At 41.3% G+C, this 22,318-nt stretch overlaps 1 protein-coding gene across 5 annotated transcripts in view; it reads right to left on the bottom strand.

The window, feature by feature from the left end:
- ERC2 (ELKS/RAB6-interacting/CAST family member 2) overlaps positions 1 to 22,318 on the bottom strand; it is a 1,374,577-nt gene that overhangs the window by 1,076,889 nt on the left and 275,370 nt on the right. For all 5 annotated transcript variants that reach the window (XM_077452044.1, XM_077452047.1, XM_077452045.1 and 2 more), the window contains one exon: positions 11,077 to 11,151. In XM_077452044.1, coding sequence (XP_077308170.1) covers positions 11,077 to 11,151 — 75 coding nt within the window. The remainder of the gene's footprint in view (positions 1 to 11,076; positions 11,152 to 22,318) is intronic.

Raw genomic sequence — 22,318 nt, 5'->3', positions numbered from 1 at the left:
GGAGCACAACCTGCCTGTACTCCAGTGGGCAGACTTCTGCTGACATATTGAGGAAGTACGAAAATGAGATTTTGAAGGAGCAACACAAACAAATTAGTTTATAAAAATAACAAGATTTTATTTTGAAATTTGCTAAAAACAATATTTCACATGTAAAATCACGATACAGTATTCATATGATTATGATACAGGTGCAGTAACTTCAGCTCTACATGTTTTGCCAGCCTATGGCTTCTTCAGAAGACTTTAATGAATACTGCATACATAATCACTGACTGTAAAGTATTTTTAATGAACTGCAAATCAGGAGGGTATTCAGAGGAGATATCAGTGGCATGGGTGGTCTGCCCAGGAGAGATTGGACGGATGTTTCATGCTAGACGGGTAGTCAATCTGGAGGATTGTCTGCTTGATAGTAACCAGTCTGGGATCTAACCATAGGATACCATAAGAACTGAAACATATTTAGCCCTTTGGCAACTTTTCCATGCTTTTCTGGCCCTGTTCCATCTGGCATTAGAATATTGGCCTTAATTGGGATTGTGTATTCCTCCCTGTGGTTTCACTGATATCTCCTATGAATACCCTCCTGATATGTTCATTAAAAATACTTTATATACAGTCAGTGATTATGTATGAAGTACTCATTAAAGTCTCCTGAAGAAGCCATAGGCTGGCGAAACATGTAGAGCTGAAGCTACTGCACCTGTATCATAATCATATGAATACTGTATCGTAATTTTACATGTGAAATGTTGTTTTTAACAAATGTCAAAATAAAATCTTATTTTTATAAACAAATTTGTTTGTGTGGCACCTTCAAATTCATTCAAATTCATTCAACCAGAGAGCTGAATGAAAAAAACGGACTTAATTACACCATCCTCCCTGCTGAGCTATTGTATTCTGACACCGGGGAGACATCCCTGCCATCAGAATACAATGATCAGCATTGCAGGCTATTGCCTGCACACCGATCGAGCGGGGGAAAATCCGACACAACCTCCTTGCCCATACATGGATCGAAATTCAGACAGTCCCTGTAGAACTTGGATGGCTTAAAAGGCTGTGTTGGGGCTTGGGTTGATTGTTTTTTTTAGCAGCAAACAGGTTCTGTATTCTCAAGTCCTCAAACAGCTCCTGTATTCTGTCTGTGTTTGATAACTTGTAAACTTGCCTGGAGTTCAGCTTTAAAGTGTTCCTCTTTAAATATTCTGTGGTGATCTACTGAGATATCTAGATTCTACAATCTCTCATTTAAAGTCTGGGAAGTGAATAAAAGAAAAGAAAGCAGAATAATCAGTTAATACTTTTGTAAATATTGCCCGATATAAACAATATTAAAAATGTAGTGTGCCATTATTAATTTGTATTCACAATTTTTTAGTTGAAACAAATAAGCTTCAAAGTAAAGTATATGCATAGCCAGTTTTGGGTAGAGTATGCCAGAATGGAAAGGTTAAAACCCTATTAGTTTTTCTGTTTTTTTTCTGTCTTTGTCCTGCTAGGGAGATTTTATTACTAACCCAGTGATGCAACAAGAAGTGAGAGAAAAACTCCATAAAATGAGAAGAATTACTCTCACAGGTGCGATTTACACTTTTGATTCTCTGAAAAAGCGATCCGTCTGTCACAATAAATTTGCAGTGGGTGCAGTGCAAAGCACCATGGTCACAGCATGCGAACAGCCCCTCCGGCTGTATGGTGGGCATTAGGTAACCAGATGGGGGCAGTAAAACCACTGCTCAACCACCTGCTTTTAGCATTACCCTGGCTGCCCATGTGAAAGACAGTACAGGGTCCTAGTAATGTGATAATAACTGTAACATTTTGATTTTTCCATAATTTTCCATTTTGGTGACAATGGTTACCTAGACAAATATACAGGGTGAATCTCTTAAGCATGGACACAGACAGGGGTTCTGATCCTTCCCCAGTGAATTAAAAAAACTGTTCTGGCTATACATGTACTTTAAAGGAAAAAATTATGGAGGCTGCCATTGCTGGCTTCTCCTTTGTAGAATGCTAATTGTCTGGTTGTCACGCTGACCCTTTTGATTCAATATTTTAAGTTATTGACCCTAACTAAATATGTAGATAATGAGTACTAACTTTTCTCTAATTGTCCTGACCTGCAGACCTGTTTCATCTCAATATTTTAACTGACAAAGAAATCAAGCAACAAGCAAATCAAGAAAAAAGTGAGCACTGGCAGCCCCACTTTTCACTTATAGCAGATTTACTTTAAAATACAATTAAAAAGGAAGTGAAATTCCTCTGCAAACTTTTACCTATAGGCAAGCCTATAATAAGGCTTACCTAAAGGTATTGAAAATATCTCCTAAACCTGTACAGTATAGGAGATATTTCCAGTGCATGCAGCCAGTGACATCACTGGCACAAGCGTTCTAAAGGAATGATCCACGTGTGCCGTTCCTTCCGAGCCCATGCCGTGAACGGGAGTGACATCATTGCGGCTCCGGCCAACCACACCGCCGGAGCCCGCGAACCTGGAAGAAGCTCTGGAAAAGATGACAGCTGGGACGGGGGTGTACGGGGACTGCTGCAACAGCTTCATTTTAAGGTATTTCATAATGAGCTAGTACGTAGGGGGAGAGTTTCAGTAACAGTAGCAGTGCAGTCACTCCAGAAAGCAACGGGCAGGACTAGGTGTGGGCAGGTGCTAATTAAAAAGCTACAGGCCTGTGAATCAGCAGTGACAATGCTGACAGCAACACCCCCTGCAACTGAATTCATGAGCAGTGCAGTACTTTTGTCATACCATCACAGGACATTATATCATGCAGACTTTCCAAGAAGAGCCAACAGGTATCTGCAAGAATGTATAAAGGGGGAACAATACAGCCCACTTGCTTGAGATTGTGACCGCCCTGTCCCATTATTTCATATATTTATTTTGGGATTACAGCATTCCGACCAGCAGGTGATTAGGGTGCTGTCCCCTTTGAGCTTTTTTCAGGTCCAGGTTAGCAGACCAATGGAAAGCCAGGGAATCTTATGGAAAACTTGGGAGAGTTTATTTAGGAGCTGGGGAGATAGAGTTCTCCCTCTTTCCTGGTGGCAAGACAGGAAGAAGAAAGATCCTTCCCTCCCACCTCAGTTCTTGAGCACTTTATGTGATTGGGTCACCCTGGCATCCGAGGGGGCTGTTTATTTTATATGTAAAAATATATGTGGTACTGCTGCTCGAGTTCCAAAAACTGAGCAGAAAGAATTGAGGTTTATTTGAATTCATGATGTCATCTGGTTGATAATAAAAGAGTATTGAAGGATATTTTATGTGAAAAACCAATAAAGTGCTGTGGCCATTTTATTTGCCAAAAAATTTGGTATCTTGAGTCGTTATTTTATATATTGTATCTAGAGAAAGAGCGTTTTTGGGAGGGGTGTGGCATGCAATCTCATGCAAGGGGACTAAAAGAAAAGTTGATATGCTTTTAAAATGATGTGCTAAAGCACATATTTTTTCTTCTTAATGGGAAGCCATAGTTCTACTTTAGAGCTCAACTCTACCCAAAACATTCTTGTTGAAAACTACGACTGGTCATTTATTATCATGTGTATGGCTAATAATTAGGAGATTCATCACCGCCTGCTGTTCAAGAGATATGCTGACACCTCCTGATGTACAGTGTGTCACTAGGATAGGGAATGAGGGAAAGTTCCCCAATGGGGTTACAGTCAGCAGTGAGACCCAGACAGAAGTTCTAATCCTTCCATACTGAGACAATGGGTTGATTTACTAAAGGCAAATAGACTGTGCACTTTACAAAGTGCAGTTGCTCCAGAGCTTAGTAAATGAGCAGAAGCTCTGCTGACTGCATCATCCAATCATGTGCAAGCAAAAATGCTGTATTTTTATTTTCCTTGCATGTGATTGGGTATACTTTACAATGTGAAGCTTTGCCTCATTTACTAAGCTCTGCAGCAACTGCACTTGCAGAAGTGACTATTTGCCATCAGTAAATCAATCCCTGTGTGTTTTCTTTGTTGTTTCTGTCTCTTTTGGAAACCTTTCTCTCCACTTCTTTTTCTAATGACAAGAGGACAGGAAGTTAGCGAAAATATCCTCAGCAGGTACCACATGCCCCAATAAAAATGGGTCAGTGACTGGGATGGATTACTAAACTGCAACAGAAAAAAAGTGAGGTCACTGAACTAGGCAGGGGCTCCTAGATCAAAGCACAGTGTTAGCCCTTGTACACACGGTGGGAAATTCCGACCACAAAATCCGTCGGATTTTTTCCAAAACTGGTGTTGCATACACACGGTCGGACAAAGTTGTCGGAAAATCCGATCGTTCGGAACATGATGGCGTTCGTTCGTTCCGATGGTACTACATTCAGCCTAGTAGCCAATAGCTTTGCTCTAGTACTTTGATCTGAGCATGCGTGGCACTTTGTCCGATCGGAATTCTCTACAAACGATCGGAAAAAGTCAGATCGGATTTTGTTGTTGGAAAATTTGAGATTCTGCTCTCAATTTTTTTCAGTCGGAATTGCCAACGGAAAAAATCCGATAGAGCCCACACACGATCGGATTTTCCAACAATATAATCTGATCGGACCGTTTCCGTCTGAATTTCTGACCGTGGGTACAAGGGCTTAGGCTAAGAGTAGACATGCGTTTGGGGGGGGCGGCACATTTAAAACACCCAGTAGAGCTGCATTTTTAGCCACCCCCCCCCCCCCCCCCTCCAAACTGCACAGCGGTGTTCATATGCCATGTTTGTGATACTTGGGTTCGCAGCCATGGCAATACCTATCCAACATATCGCAATCGGCAACAAGCCAACTGAATGTGACCCATTCAAGTGACTGCAAACACCCCACTGCTGCGTGCAATGCACATGGTTGTGGTGTGTTTGCTTAGCAAAAATAGGGATAAAACAGGCAGCAAGGCAGTGTCACATCCCCTTCTTACTACCTGTCAAAAAGCATTCCGAATGTGAAGCAGCAGGTTTAAACACACATCTAAACCTGGCCTTAGAAACCTTTAGACAGGTAACAGACCACAATCATGTATTTATTTCATTGTGTTTAGCTGTTTTCCTGGAGTTTACTTTTCAGACAACATCCATTTCTATTCAATATGTACCTAATGGCTTCTACAAGTCTGTGAAAAAAATATCAACATTGTTTCCTTTCGATTCACAATCCATGTCTCCTTTCTTGTGGTCCTTCTCAACCGTCTCGTTTTGCTAAAAGCTTTTCAAGATAATTTACCTGGACATTGATTTGCAGAAAATGCATTTTCTTAATGGCTGTATTTCCACATAATTAAACTGGCTTTTAAGAGATAACCTGCAGTTCAAAACAAGCCTCATTTCGTCAAATCAGCTGTCGCATGAAACAGAACGTATGTGCCATTGCCAAGCAATTACTTGAGAACAGCAAAAAGATTATGCAATGTAATTTGGTCTCTATTCACTCTGGGGCCTAGAAAAAGTTTCTTTAATCTAAAACTAGCTCATTTAACCCCTCGTTGCCAAGTTGTCACATAGGAATAATAATGCAAAATATTTTCAGATGATTGAATGCAATTAAGTAATTGTTTGACAACTGCACCCTCCCCTCTTCCATATCCTGATTATTGGGGGGGGAGGCTGTTCACATGCAACGAGTGCAATGTGCTGCCATTGATTTTAAAGTGGCACCCCAATGCACAAGCAGATGGATGTGCATTGCAGCACAGCACCACAACACGCTTTAGTGCACTGCAGCGTGCTGTCACAAAAAATAGTGCATGCAACGCAATGTTGCTGTTTGTTGCTGTGTGTTGTTCTGCAATGCAACGCCCCTTTCACGCAGGTGATCCAATCAGGTCCCCCTGCCAGTTTTTCAGGCGGACCCTTCAGTCTCTTCCATGGAGCACGGGATGCCTGTGGACACATGGTGCCGACATCCGCTACCATCCGATCCGATCCTGTCTGCCAAAAACAGATGGATATTCCCCATCTGCCTGGTGAATCAGATGGCACTGGATTCAGATTGCCCCATAGACAAGAGTGGGCTGTATTCATGGCTACTCTGCATAGTGGAGTGGACACGGAACTGTCATCCACCTGCTTAGCGGGGATCAGCTGCGAGATCCCCCGCTCAGCAAACGGATCCCGCTTCACGGAGGCACCTGTCTGAAAGGGGCTTTAGTCAATTGCAAAGTGACTTGGGGTGCTATTCAGAACAAATGAATGCCACTGCATCTCATCAATACACTTAATATGCAATACCCCAAAAATATGGTGTAAGCAGGTCTTTTAACGAAAACTCCATCATGATGTGAATTTGGCTTCTCTGTCAGGTTTGGACAGGTTTTCAATAGGAGGATTCCAAGACCTTCTCCCATTAATTAGGACTTCTTCACTACCTGCTGATTTCACCGATAGGTAATGAATCCATTACCAGGTCTTTGCCTTATTTAATTAATTATGCTATAATTAAGTCTGAATCAGTGGTGATTATTAACTTACTAGGTATATGGGGTCTCCAGCCCTACCCTTAAATGGGAAGTCTATCCTAACACTAAAATCTCAAAATCTACAGACATACACGATCTAAGACTAACCTATTTAACCCTGTAAAGAAGAAATTGTTATACACTTTTTTGAAGCCAGTCCGGTCTCCAGCTCTGCAGAAGACACAGCCAATAACAAGTGTGAAATGAATGGGAAGTGATGTCACCCACAGAGTTTCTATGGGGCTTTCATTGTCGGCTGCATCCTCTGCACCCGCGAAGCCGCTGCTGACAACTCAGAGCAGGACCGGAGTGGCTTCAGAAAAGGAATATATACCGATTTCTTCTTTACAGTGTTAGATAGGTTAGTCTTAGATCATTGATACCTGTAGATGTAGAGATTTTAGTGTTAGGGTGGACTTATCTTTTAAGATCACCAAGGGGTCACACATAATATTTAGTTTAAGTAATACTACAGAAGCTGTCAGAGATTGTGGACATACTGCTGGAGATGGGCTGAGACTGTGATCACTAAGGTCAAGTTGCAGGAGACTGATACAGACCACCGCCATCACAGTCCCTTTGAAAATCAATGATTTTGTTACCGATATCTCTTTCTGGAGCCCAAGGGCTACAAAATAAGTACTAATTCTGGCCTAAATCAGCAAGTTGGGCACCAGGGGTCTGGATACTTACCTTTTCTAAAAAAAAAAAAAAAAGGTTGCTTTAGCCACTCTTCAAAGCAGAATTCAAAGTTAAAGTCATTTGGTCAAGTGATCTTTTCTTAAGAGCTGGATTAGAGTTCTACCTAGCTGATCCTACTCTTAAAGAAGAACTATAGATTTTTTTCACCATCTGTGTCCCATTGCAATGATTTTCCTTCCTGTCCCATAGCCAAATGGGAAGTGAGAGGAAATCCCTGAAAATTAAGGGAATTCCTTGGGGACTCCCAGGTCACCAGAAATAGTGTCTCCATTGGAAGACTTTCCCTCTATTACTTTTCCGAGGACAATCCAATATTCAGGATTTTATTTTACTTTCACTTTGAATGATAATGGTAAACAGGATAAATAGAGAGGGTAAATCTCCTTAACGGGGCACAGACAGCAGTAAACACCTAACAAGCATTCTAATCCATCTGCACTCCATCTGCAATCTGTCTAAAACTAAAAGTTATACTTTAAGAGATCACATGACCAAATGCCAAAGCTTTTGATTCTATGAGCAGCACTGGAGAGAGGCTTAAACATCATTTTCTTTATGAAATGTAAGCATTTTAGCCCTTAAAATGTTTTCATTTGGTCATCCCAGCAAGGCTGTAAACATAGCATAAGGCCCCTTTTACACGGAACAGATCAATAATGATCCGCCCTGTGATGATCCGCTTGCTCAGCGGGGGTCGCTTCCTGTGCACACTGTGCAGGGACCGCCCTGTCAGCTCTCCGCTCTCCTCTATGGGGATCGGATGAGCACTGACTGTCTGTCCGTGTTCACCTGATCCGCTCTGCAGACAGATAGAAAAATAGGATTTTCCTCCATCTGCAGAATTGGACAATTGCGGAGGCGGACAATAGTGGGTGTATGAGGATGTTCATCCGCAGACACCCGCTATCCCATAGGAATGAATGTATGTCCGTATTTCATCTTCAAATGGATGGATGAAATACGGACATACTGTCCGCATGTGTAAAAGGGGCCTAAGATGCTTTGATGTACACATGGTAAGAAAAGATGCTTGAGGTTTGCTGGGGTACAAAAGACACATGCTCCTTCCTTACACATTATGGTATAGAAAATAAGGCCGCGTACACACGGGCGGACTGTCTGTCCAACTTAGTCCGCTGAAACACATTTCAGCGGACAGTCCGCTCGTGTGTGGGCTTCAGCGGACTTTTTCAGCGGACAGTCTGGCGGACTAAGTCTTTCGGAATTTCCGTAATACAGTCCGTCCAACTTTGGTTTCAGCGGACAGTCCGCTCGTGGGTAGGCAAGTTGGACGGACTAAGTATGGCGCATGCTCAGAAAGGATTTACATGGCCGAAGGTTGCATTGCAGTGTATTGGACGTCGTATTTCTAGTCCCGTCGTATGTGCTGTACACGTCATAGTGCAAGCTTTCAGCGGACTGTCTGTTCATCGTGTGTGGTCAAGTCCGTTCATTCAAAAGTAGGACGGACTGTCTGTCGGATTGTCTGACGGACTTAGTTGGCCAGACAGTCCGCCCGTGTGTACGCGGCTCAACTCTTTACACTAGGATAGGTAGGGCTTTCTATGTAACAAATGTCCAGTATGTATTACACATGGTAATTTTTTCACAGCAAGGAGTGGAAGATTTATGACCAGTATGGTAGATAGACTGAGACATAATGTACACAATGTGTACAAGAAATAGGACCAGTTATTGGAAAACATGATCAGGGTAACTGGGACATATTGTACGGCAAGGTCCTATTATTCCTTCCTTAAAGAAGAATTAAACTTTTTTAGAAAAAATTAACTATTTTTACATCATGCTGCTAGCATTAGTGTCGGGTCACACTGGGGCGACTTCTCAGGTGACTTAGTCGCCTGGCAAGTCATTCTCTATTCAGTGCAAAGGAACCATTCTAATTGGAGCGACTCAAGTCGGGCAACTTTGAAGCTGTCCCAGTGTGAACCAAGCCTTAGTAAAAAGAAAAGAAAATATATTTGCTTGTTTTAAACTTTTTTTTTATATATTTATGTAGTTGCGCCCTGGTTTCTGGCTTAGGGCAAAATGATGTCATAAATCCCAGTAGTCTTCCTGGGCATTTTTTCAACTAAAGGAGGGGAGGAGGGGCTTTCTCATCTAAGCACACCCTCCTGCCTATATGACTGAGCTAAGGGCAGATGGATTCTAGGAAGTAAATGCTACATTAACCAACTACCCTTATTGAAGATGGCTACAACTAGATATTTTAGGGGGTGGTTTTCAAACTGATTTCTCAAGAAACTAAAGCTCGGAGACATGGATGGATGGGGGAATTTGCTTAGAATATAAAAAATGAGTTAAACAGCATTTTCAGTTTGTGGAGCTCAGATACAGTTTAGATCCACTTTAACTGTATAGCAGGCAAATCAGGGCATAATGTACAGCATGATATAGAAAAGATGTGATTAATTACTTTTCAGTAGGTTAACTGGTATGTAATATACAACATAGTACTTATTGTGGTGGGTGGGACAGAAAAGCAGGGGGGTACAGTGATGGGGCAGATGAGCAGGGATGTTACAGTGGTGGGACATATGAGCAGAGGGTGGGGGGGGGGGGGTTTAGTGTTGGGCCAGAAGAGAAGAGGGTTACAGTGGTGGGAAATATGGGCAGGTGGGTTCAGTGTTGGGGCAAATGAGAAGGGGGTTCAGTGGTGGGACAGAAGAGCAGGGGGGTACAGCGGTGGGGCAGATGTGAAAGGAGGTGCATTGGTGAGACAGATGAGCAGGGGGTTACAGTGGTAGGGCAAAAGAGCAGAGGGTACAGAGGTGGGGCATATGTACACTGAAGTACAGTGGCAGGGCAGAGGAGAAAGGAGGTACATTGGTGGGACAGATGAGCAGGGGGAACTGAGGTGGGACAGGTATGCAGAAGGTACAGTGGTGGGGCAGATAAGCAGATAAGTTCAGTGCTAGGACAAATGAGAAGATGGTTCAGTGATGAGACAGAAGAGCATGTGCAGGGTGGTACAGTGGTGGGGGAGATGAGAAAGGGGTTACATTGGTGGGACAGATGAGCAGGGGGTACAGAGGTAAGGCAGATCAGCAGGGGATTACAGTAGTGGGACAGAAGAGCGGGGTGTGACAGTGGTGGGGCAGATGAGCAGGGGGTTACAGTGGTAGGACAGAAGAGCAGGGGGTTACAGTGGTGAAACAGATTTGCAGAGGAGACAGTGATCTGAGGTGTGAAAGTGCATGAATTGGAGCTGATCTGAAGTGTGGAGTTGCAGGAATTAGGACTGATCTGAGGCTTGAGAGTGCAGGATATTAATTTCTCACTACAACTCAAGTAGTTTACAGCATTTACTTTATAAAAAATCATTTTCGTGATTGAGTGTGAAGTTGACATTTTTTTGTTATAAAATCGGCACGCTCAATTTCTTTGAAAATATTTTTCGGCACATTGTGCTCAACAGGTTGCCTAGCCCTGGTGTAAAGCATAGTATGCAATGCATAAGATCAAATACTATACAGCAGGGTAAGTGGGATATGTCATACAATATTGTAGCCAATGCATGTGAACAACTACTGTAAAGCAGGTTAAGTGAGCCATAACGAACAGCATGGTAAGCAACGTGTGTGACCAATAATTTGTTTAAGTGGGACTTAACGTACAGCACAGTAAGCAATGCATATGATCAAGTACTGGACAGCAGGGTAAATGGGACATAATATACAATAATGTAGGCAATGCACGTGATTAATTATTTTACAGCAGGGTAAGTAGAACACAACATACAGCATGGTGACATGCATGTAACCAATTAATGAAAAACAGGGTAATCAAAACAAAATGTATAGCATGGTCTTTAAAGCATGATTACTAACATACCACAGGGGCATCTAGCACAAAGAATAGGCTGCAAAAATGTACCTTCATCTCAATGACGGTCTGCAGAGCTTTGGTCTTTGCCGATTCGGGCTGATGTTGATTCCGTCTGTGCAGCTCCTGTGGAGGAACACGATAAAAATAAGCCTGTCGACTCATACTTAGTTTTATTAATCGATCATATAAGAATTGTCTGCTACAAGAACCGGGCTGAAAGTTAATTTGTACAAGCGTATCCGGGAGTCTACAGGTATACGAGACTGCAGCAGTCACTGTCTTGTGTTACAGCCAATGCATGAATTAATGCTGGGAGCACTATCAATTATTAATATTCACCATTGCCAAGGTAGCAGGCTACATCTAAGTGCTAATAACAGCATTCCCGCTGTCCTGTTGATGAGATGGCATGTATTCCAATTAAAGATCAACACAGGCCGGGATCTTAAAGTGCACCTCTTCTGATATACTGCTAAAAACCTGTAGGAAATGCAATTTTAATAACAATTATGAAGGTTTTAGGGTACTATTAAGGGTGATAATTGACTGCATCTCCCATGTATTAACCAGCACCTCTATACTATGTAAGCCTTGTCTTATACTACGTCATAAAACAAATCTTATCTTCACCTTCCCTAATCCACTGACCTAATCCACAGTCCTAGTTAACATCCTGATTCTGGGTGTTGAGTACCTTTACCTGTTTCCCTTGTCATTGCATAATAAAGCACTCAATGCTTCAGTGTCCAATCAACCACTCCAAAGACATGCAGGTAGGTTAATTGGCTTCTGTCCAAAATTGGCCCTAGTATATGAATGGGGACCTTGGACTGTGGGCTCCTTGAGCGTAGGGACTAATGTGAGTGTGCAATGGATAGGGACAATTGTAGACACTCACTGGTTGAACTGGATGGACTGGTGTCTTTATTCAACCTTACTAACTATGTAACTATGTAACCAAGATGCCTAGCAGACTACTGACTATATGACATGAATGGTATTTACTTAAGGTTTTTGCAAATGGCTGCTAAGTGGACTGGCAGACAGGAGTGAGGTAGGTGAGTGAAGGCACCAGATTTGGAGGGTTAGAAAGTAGAATGGAGAGTAAATGCCTTTCCTTAACTTCACCCTACAGAAACAATCTTAAAAAAAATGTAATAAACAACTTAAATTTCTATTTACCTGGTACATATAAAAATGAAAAAAACTTAATAATAAATTATAAATAATATTATAATAAATTATAAATTACTATTCAATTTTATATACGACTTCATAATAAATAAAAGACTAAACAAGTAAATAAATAAATTACTTAAACTAGAACTTTACCCATAACAACTTGATAACAAATAATGTTCTTTAGCAAGCAAACATTCCACATTAATAATAATGCTTCCGAAATGAGTGTGTTCTGTAAATTGCCTCCAGCATTGCTCCTGTTTCTGCATGATGGAGGCTGACAATTTGCTGAAGACCAGAGCCCTTGAGCAACAGCAAATCTTTAGGCTGTCAGCAGGTCGACCTCTACTGGCTCCGATTTTTGGCCCAGTGTGTAAAAATAGAGAGCAACTGAGCATGTGCAGAGCCTGGGTTAGACAGTGTATTACTGAAATTTAAAACAATATAGGCACTTATTTTTAATGTTTTACATGGCTATACCTGCAAAAGGGGCCAGCCTGAAGGGATCTAGCAGGACCTAATTGTGTGACTAAAGTTCCACTTTAAAGTAAACCTGTCTTGAGAAAGGCTACCATTTTGATCTCCCCTTCTGAAAAAATGAATTCCTAACTGTTGCACTAATCCACTGGCTTTGGTAGTTTGAGTCGCCTACTGATTTTAGAGTAGTATTTAGAGTCAAACAACATTTTATTCAGACAAATACCAGGGTACAAACATACATAAGGACATAGATGGAAAAAAAACATTCTATAATAATTCATACAGTCAATGAGGACCATATACAAAAAAAAGAGATCAAAACAGTGCAAAGGAAAGATAATATGTATGGTGTCCAAAAACACAGTAAAAAATAATAAGCTGGATCAGGGTGGGAGGTGACAGACCATTTTTACATGATTTCAAAATAAAAAACAGGACAGGAAAAGAGAAAATAGAAAAAACTTGAAGTGCTCAAAAGCCACCATAACAAAGGAAATGTTACGTGCCCCAGTGAAACCATAGGAGGGACGGACACACTATCCAACTACTAGATTTTGGAAAGTGACTGAATGAGTATAGGCCCGCCAGCACATCAACTAAGTGCGTACTTTCTCGGGGTCCAAACTATCTCCTGCAACCAGTGTTTCCAAAGCCATGATGCCGTTAAGAATCTGGGCCCACTCCAAAAGGTGAGGGGCTGTAGAAGATTTCCAGTGACAGGCTATGGCTACCAGGGCTGCTAATAAGCAATGCCTAAGGATGCCATTTTTGATTTTGGAAATGGACTGAAATAAGTATTTAAAATACAAACATGAACCCTTTTAATCCACAGGGTAATCACATTTTTTGTGAACAGACCAGCTTTAGACTTTTGGAATATAACGTGAGCAGCACAGTGGTGTAGTGGTTAGCACTCTCGCCTAGCAGTAAAAAAGGTCACTGGTTCAAATCCCAACCATGACACTACCTGCCTGGAGTTTGCATGTTCTCCCTGTGCCTGCGTGGGTTTCCTCCGGGTACTCCGGTTTCCTCCCACACTCCAAAGACATGCAGGTAGGTTAATTGGCTTCTGTCTAAAATTGGCCCTAGTATACAACTGGGGATCTTGGATTGTGGCTCCTTGAGGGTAGGGACCAATGTGAGTGTGCAATGTAAAGGGATAGGGACAATTGTAGACACTCACTCAGGTTGAACTGGATGGACTGATGTCTTTATTCAACCTTACTAACTATGTAACTATGTAACGTAAAAAAAAAGTTTCCCAACCTTTTTTTTTTTTGCACAACTGGGGCCCTTATTTCTTGATATTTTTTTTTTTTTTTTAATAAATCCTTGGATTTAATTTTATTATAGGCAAAGAAATGGTCAAAATGCACACTTATATATATATATATATATATATACAATGCTTTTTCAAATATTTTTTACTCAATTATGTTCTTCTATTTATCCTGACCTCAAATATGTATACATTTTGATATATAAATCAGCACCGTATGGCCAACTAACTAATTGTGTATATTTAGATTTCTAGAGAATAAGGCATTTTCCAGTACAATGGCTGTAATTCAATTAGCTGATTAGTCAACTAGCCTGGGATGACGTTAATGTACAGAAGGGATATTGCAAAAAGGTTTTGCTTCCCACAAAAATCCTTTTCTTGAAAGTTCATCGAGGGACACAGGGGTCTGATACATTTGGGTCATACTGCCACCCACAAGAGCATCTGGACATTATAATTATAGTGCAGTGCAATTTTAAAAAAATAAAAGGGATAATAACAATCCCCAAATACAATTGTATATTGCAAATAATATGTGAAAATAGAAAAAGTCCCCAAATGCAGACATATAATAAAGTCCAGAGTGACTAGACTTTATTATATGTCTGCATTTGGGGACTTTTTCTATTTTCACAAATTATTAGCAATATATCATTTTAGTTGAGATTCTTATTGTTTATCCTTTTGATTGTATTTTGTATTGAGCTGGACTATATTTTAATTATGATGATCTGGAGGGTGTGGTAAAATTACCTTGGGATTGTACAGCTTGCAATTTACTTTTTATGTGCATAACATTGGGTATTTTTTTTTTTGTTTTTTTTGGCAGTGCTGATTGATTTGTATATAACAGAATTCGGACATTGCCAAACAAAACAGCCTGTGACCAGCTTGCTAAAATCTTTCCCATAGATATAAAACAGGGAAACACATCTGTGACTATGTTGCATTGAGGAAGGGAACCTGTGTGGCCCTGAAACATTGGTTTACTTTACTAATGTGACATTGCACTAATAAAAAAAATTGTATATGCTTGCAACAAAGTGCCTCATCGTTTTACTGTGGTTTGCGTGGCGCCCATGAGCACCTATCTATTACCAAGGTCGGACACCAAAAGGAGTGCAGTCCTCAACTTCTGATCTATCTCCATTTTCCTGGGTCTCTTGCTAAACCCCAGGCATGCTGGGAACGGGTGGAAATTTACCAGACTGGTCGTTTTTTTGTTTTTTTCCAGTGTTCAAATCCTCCAGTACTAATATTGCATTAAAAACGCTGTGCTATCACAGGTATAAGAATAAAACCTCTGAACTGGTAAAAATATATCCACTACACCAGTGGTCATCAACCCTGTCCTCAGGACCCACTAACAGGCCAGGTTTGCAAGATAACTGAAATACATCACAGGTGATATCATTTGCTGCTCAGTGATTGCAGTATTCTAATGCCTCGTACACACGTTCCGATTATCGTACGACCGATCGTTCACATTTTGTTGCATACAACTAAGATCGAATACAACAGTGCAAAATGTGTGTAAGATTTTTGTCGTACGATTCTGGAACAATCTTCCGTCGTGCGTAGCTACGTATTTTAAATGATGTCAAATACGTGTGACCTGTGTGTCCTTCTGGTTTATTTTCGTGTTTCCGATCATGCGTGGTGTTTGTCGAATGACATTTATCGGACGCATACTGTACTGGCTATACGATTGTCGTACGACGGGCTGTCATCCGACCAAAGTTTTCCTGTTTGTCCCTTTGGATTTGGTTGGACGGACTGTCGCGATCGGCTGTCGAAAGCTGCGTACTAACGATCAGATTATCGCACGATCTGTCCGAAAGCGACTTTTGTGGTCCGATAATCGGAACGTGTGTACGAGGCATAATCTGCATCTCCCCAAGGTAAGGCCCCTTTCACACATGCGGACATTATGTCCATATTTCATCGGACATACATGCATTCCTATGGGATAGTGGGTGTCTGCGGATGAACATCCGCAGACACCCGATATCGTCCGCCTCCGCTATTGTCCGATTCTGCAGACGGAGGAAAATCCTATTTTTCTATCCGTCTGCAGAGCGGATCGGATGAACACGGACAGACAGTCTGTGCTCATCCGATCCCCATAAAGGAGAGCGGAGAGCTGACAAGGCAGTCCCTGCACAGTGTGCAGGGACTGCCCTGTTATCTGCCGGCTCAGCGGGGACAACGGAGCGTTCCCCGCTGAGCAAGCGGATCATCATGGGGCGGATCATTACTGATCCGTCCCGTGTGAAAGGGGCCTAATACATCATAAAACCTGGCCTGTTAGCGGGCCCTGAGGACAGGGTTGATGGCCACTGCTCTACACCATGGTAATAATAATATATGATGAAAAATATATAAAATAACAAGTGCTTAATAGCCAAATAATAAAGTGACAATGTGCATTCGTATAGTGATGAAAAATAGTAAAGCAAATAAGTCTGTGGAAATATATATAGACCCAAATACTGGAATTATTAATTATTGGAAGCCACAGCCGGGTGCCCTCAGTTAAAATGCCGGTGCTGCTGAGCGGAGGGGGAGATGAGCGAGGCTTCGATCCCCCGCATCGCTGGACCCTGGGACAGGTAAGTGTCCGATTATTAAAAGTCAGCACCTGCAGTATTTGTAGCTGCTGACTTTTATTTTTTATTTTTTTAAGCGGAACACTACTTTAAGGTGAGCCTTCATTACATGGGGGGGGGGGGGGCACTGCATGACTTTCACAGCATACTGAATCGCATGGAGTTTGGAACACCTGTAAATTGGATCAATTTGAACTTTGCACAGTGCCCTTAAGCACTTTTTTATAATTCCAATATTTGGATCTACAGGTATATAGATTTCCACGGACTTATTTGCTTTAATACTTTTCATCACTATACGAATGCACATTGTCACTTTATTATTTGGCTATTAAGCACTTGTTATTTTATATACAGTATTTTTCATCATATATTTTATACATTATTTTTAACATGGTGTAGAGGATATATTTTATACCAGTTCAGAGGCTTTATGCTTATCCCTTTGATAGCGCAGTGTTTTTAATGCAATTTTAGTACTTTTACATGGTTTATGAGAAATGTTTACCGCAGCTGATTCAAAGAGGATTTATTGGTTTATTATTGTTAGCGGAGGCTCAAAGGACATTCTATATAATTCAAATCCTCCAGTAGGCAGCAGTTCTACCCAATTGTCTATCAGTCTTGTGTCCCTTATTAAACATGAAAGAGAAGATTGTGACATCTTAAAAAAAATAACAAATATTTATAGACTGAAAAACGACATACTCAAGATTGTAAATAGACTACACATAAAAATGGTTATAGCTCATTAGGTTAAAGCCAGAGTTAAACTAAAATGACAGCCTAAAATTATTCTTTTTCAGGAGATATGTAATATGTAATTGGGGTTTTGTGTATTCATTGCATCCAGGTAGTGTATGTACATGTATGTGTTTGGGGGGTCTTTCATTTATTTTATATGTTTAAACATATTTTAGCCTTGTTCACACTAATGTGGTGTGGGAAATGCCACAATCTGTGTGCATTTCCCGCACCGCATTCTATTCACACTGCCCCTGTGATCCGCTACGGGTGTCAATGCAAAGTTAATGACACCCAAAACACAGGTCACATATGCGCTGCATTTGCCTGCATAGGATCACATAGTACAAATGCTCAAAAAACGGTGCATGTACATCTTTCGTGCGATGTGATCCAAATTGATCCCATTCAAACTGAATCATATGTGAATTGCACAGGAATACAGTGTGGTTCCTGTGCAATTCACATGTGGTTCATAATTGAACCACTTCCCACCCGGCCTATAGCAGAATGACGGCCGGGCAGTGGTTCAGTTATCCTGACTGGGCGTCAAATGACCTCTAGCAGGATAACATGTCGGTGTGCACCCATGGGGGATCAGTGATGCTGTGTGTCACTCTGGCACACTAGATCTCCGACGGAGGCTCGTTTCCACGTGATCAGCTGTGACCAATTACAGCTGATCACAGCGTAAACCAGATGTGCCACCAACAATGCCAATAAGTGCCCATCAGCTGCCAGTCAGTGCCCCATCAGAAATGTCTGTCAGTGCCCATCAAAGAGTCAATCAGTGCCCATCAGTGCCCACCACAGTTCCAATCAGTGCCCATCACAGTGCCAATCAGGGCCCATCAGTAAAACCTGTCAGTACCTCATCCTCAGTGCTGCCCATCAGTGCCATCTATTAGTGTCCATCAGTGCCACCTGTCAGTGCCAATCAGTGCTGCCTATCAGTGCCAATCAGTGCCACCTATCAGTGCCCATCAGTGCTGCCTGTCAGTGCCCATCGGTTCTGCCTATCAGTGCTCTCCAGTGCCACCTATCAGTGCCCATCAGTGCCGCCAATCGGTGTCCATCAGTGCTGCATATCAGTGCCATCTATCGGTGCCCATCTGTGCTGCATATCAGTGCCATCTATCAGTGCCCATCAATTCTACATATCAGTGCCTCCTCATCAATGCCCATCAGTGCCACCTCATCAGTGTCGCCTCATCAGTGCCCGTCAGTGAAGGAGAAAACAACATTCATAAGAGAAACAAAAAAATTGTTTTGTTTCAAAAACTTCAGTCTTTTTTGGTTTGTTTAGAAAAAATAAAAACCCCAGTGGTGATCAAATATCACCATAATAAAGCTCTATTTGTCAGAAGAAAATGATAAAAATGTCATTTGAGTACAGTGTTACATGACCGCGCAATTGTCATTCAAAGTGCGACAGCACTGAAAGCTTAAGATTGTCCTAGGCAAGAAGGGGGGAAAGTGGCAAGTATTGAAGTGGTTAAACTGTGGTTTACAATTTTTTTAAACATTTTTTTGCTTTATTTATGTACTATTATTATGTAAGGGCTGATAAGCCCCTTGTGTAATAAGAATGACAGGTCCATTTAATGAAGACATCAGGGATCTATCAGACCAGGAATGTGGTAATTATATAGCCACCTGGTTGGTTTTCCACTTCCACTGCTTTGCCATTACATACCATAGTTACAGTGGTGGCAGTGAAAGGGTAACTATGAACATTACTTGATTGGTAACCACTCAGATTGATGACTTTACTTTTTGGTTTTGGATAGAGTGGTGAAGGGGTAGAACTCCTGTCAACTTTAGGGTTCGTGCTCCCTATTTGTCCTGTGACCGTCGTCATGGCCATTTAAAATCTGATCATGAATATTTGCGTGTTTGTAGGCACTTCCATGTCTTGGCCCATGCTCCATATCCAGATCTGCTCAATTCAAATTTGAATGGGCATAGAATGGATTTTTTTAGACAATCAACCATGACAGGCTGTAACGCTTCCTACTCTTAAACCAAAAAAATGCAAGTTTGCCTGAACTTTATACTGCCAGATAACGCAAGCACATATTTCTGCTGACGCCAACTTAGTTTACAAAAGACAATCACCATCCCTACAGCAATCTCCACTTGCTGCCTTTGAGATAATGGTTGTTTTGTAATAAAATGATTATTAATATTATTATAAATATTACACACAAGTCCTTCTTTAGACACCCTCGAACAGTGTTCAGCTATTTTATTTCTCAGTAAAACGTAAGATGGGAACATAATCAAAAAAGCAAATCAATCTGCTGTGGCCCCCGGAGCTTACTTCATCTCTGGAAAAAAAAAGAACACCTTGTAGGTTAAATAAAAAAGCCAACACATGTAGCAAAAGATTATGGGCTGTTTAAGTGGAGTGGTCTCCAGAGAAGTGCCTAAGTACAACCGTGCTACCCAATACTTTCCTGTATACGTTATTGGTTCCATCTGCTACTGTCTAACTCCAGCCTCTCCACCTTGTGTCTGAGCTGGTGTAACTGTGCATACTTCAGACGACTCTCAAGATTGGATTTCAGTTCTCTCAGCACATCGATGATGTGTGGAATTTCTGATTGTCCGAACTCAAACACTGATCTCTTGTTCAAGGAACTGGAAGACAAACTAACGTAAACAGTTTCTCCCAGTCCACTTACCAGTTTCCAAATGTCACTTTAATCAGTGAGATCCGCAAGTATTCATTATGGGGAAATCCCTAGCAAAATAACCCATTTGGATGGAAGAACTGCGTCAGACCAGCTCGGCAGTTTTCAAACTCTGGAAGCTTGGCGTTGTGCCACTTCAGAGTTGTCACATTCCTTGAAGTAATACTTTCTGTAAAAAGTGCTGTAGTAAATTAGAATCCTGTAGATTTAGAACCTTTGGTGTCTGCCTATGTGACATATCTGCTCTTTAAAGGTATCAAATCCAGCCATTACATACAAGCGTTTTTATTTCTAACAACCTCAGTGGTGCTTTTTATCCAGAATGGTTTGTTTAATTTATCGCAACAACAATTAAAATTCGGGTGATGCTGGGAATTTTCAGTTGATTCTCTATTATCCAAAATTGTGAATGTGGGGGTCATTCTGGCCTGAGTTAACCCTTTCATGACTAAGCCTATTTTTGGCATTTGGTGTTTACAAGTTAAAATCAATATTTTTTGCTAGAAAATTACTTGGAACCCCCAAACATTATATATATATATATATATATATATATATATATATATATATATATATATATTAGCAGAGACTGTAGAGAATAAAACGGCGATTGTTGCAATATTTTATGTCACACGGTATTTGCGCAGCGGTGTTTTAAACGCAACTTTTTGGGAAAAGGGACACTTTCATGAATTAAAAAAAAAACTAAACAGTAAAATTAGCCCAATTTTTTTTGCATAATGTGAAAGATAATGTTACGCTGAGTAAATAGATACCAAACATGTCACACTTTATAATCGCACGCACTTGTGGAATGACGACAAAGTACGGTACCTAAAAATCTCAATAGGCTACGCTTTAAAAAAAAATTACGGTTACCAGGTTAGCGTTATAGGGGACGTCTAGTGCTAGAATTATTGCTCTAGCTCTGGCGATCGTGGCGATACCTTACATGTGTGATTTGAACACCGTTTACATATGTGCACGCGACTTCCGTATGCGGACGTGACTTTCGAAAACGGCGATTGTGAATACTGTATATTTTTTTTTAAACCGGCGCCATTGGCAGCCGAGTAAAGGGGAAGTGACGTCATGACGTCGTTTCCGTGTTTACTATTAGGAGACTGGAATGACGCAGATTATGGCGTCACTCCAGTTCCCCCCCACCAGCCGGAGGCATCCGATCATGAATCGGTCTCCCGATCGAGCGGGAGCACCGGTAACAGCGACGGGAGGCGGCGGGAGGGGGGGGACGTCCTCTCCCGCTCCTCTGGCATAACAGCCGAGCGGCTTTTAGTCGATTCGGTTGTTATGGCTGGATAGCCAATCGCCCGCTGTAAAAAACAGTACTGGGATGATGCCTGCAGGTGCGGGCATCATCCCGGTATTACCCCCGGAAGCCGAGTACGCACATCTGCGTACGCTCGGCGGGAAGGGGTTAAGAAACATCTAATAATGTATTAAAATAGAAGTATGGGGTTATGAAAAAAAAAACTTTCTTACTCACACCTCTATGCTGCAGCATCAGTGCAATTTTTCAGCTGTCCCAACTTGGCTCTAAGACTGAGAATTAAGTAGGGCTGGGAAAATGAAAGATTAATTCCTCGATTAATCGTTAATTTTTTTGACCGATCAAAATTATTTTGATCGGTACTCACCTGCAGATCTGCATGGAGTTCAGTTGGAGATCCAGTGACGTCACGAACATCGATGTCACCGGACTCCTCCCCCCTTCCTCAAGTGCCTCCGTCTGCTAACGAAGGGAAGGGGGAGGAGTCCGGTGACGTTGATGTCCGTGATGTCACCTGACAGCCTGGATAGTGATGGTAAATATGGATGTGGTTAATTGGGATTATTCAGTAAATTAAATGTAGGCAAATTTGATAACCTCCATTTATAACATTATTGTAAAAAAAAAAAAAAAAAACATTTTAACACTCTGGCATGTCTGCGTGACTGGCTAAAGTGATGCCTACTTGCCTGCTATAAAGTGACTGACAGTCAATATACTAGATACGTTTTATAATTAAAGATAAACTAACTTTCTATATTTTTCTTAAAGGTTAATAAAAAAATTACTTATGTCAGTGCTACAGTTTGAATTTAAAACGTATTTGTGTGAACTGTGAAGCTAAGTCATGGATTGTGTGAACTAACTAGTGTCGGGTGATTGCATATAGTGTATACCACATTTACCAACGACTAATGCAGAGTTGTAATTCAAGGAGATCGGCTAAAAGTGGTTGGATCTGTATGTGCATTATAATTAGTCAATTTAAAAAAAAACGATTAATCGA

The sequence above is a fragment of the Lithobates pipiens genome, unplaced genomic scaffold (genome assembly GCF_037356315.1).
Source record: "Lithobates pipiens isolate NorthernLeopardFrog02 unplaced genomic scaffold, aLitPip1_a1.2 Scaffold_23, whole genome shotgun sequence".
Lineage (NCBI taxonomy): Eukaryota > Metazoa > Chordata > Amphibia > Anura > Ranidae > Lithobates > Lithobates pipiens.
This window is presented reverse-complemented; position numbering and strand designations above follow the sequence as displayed.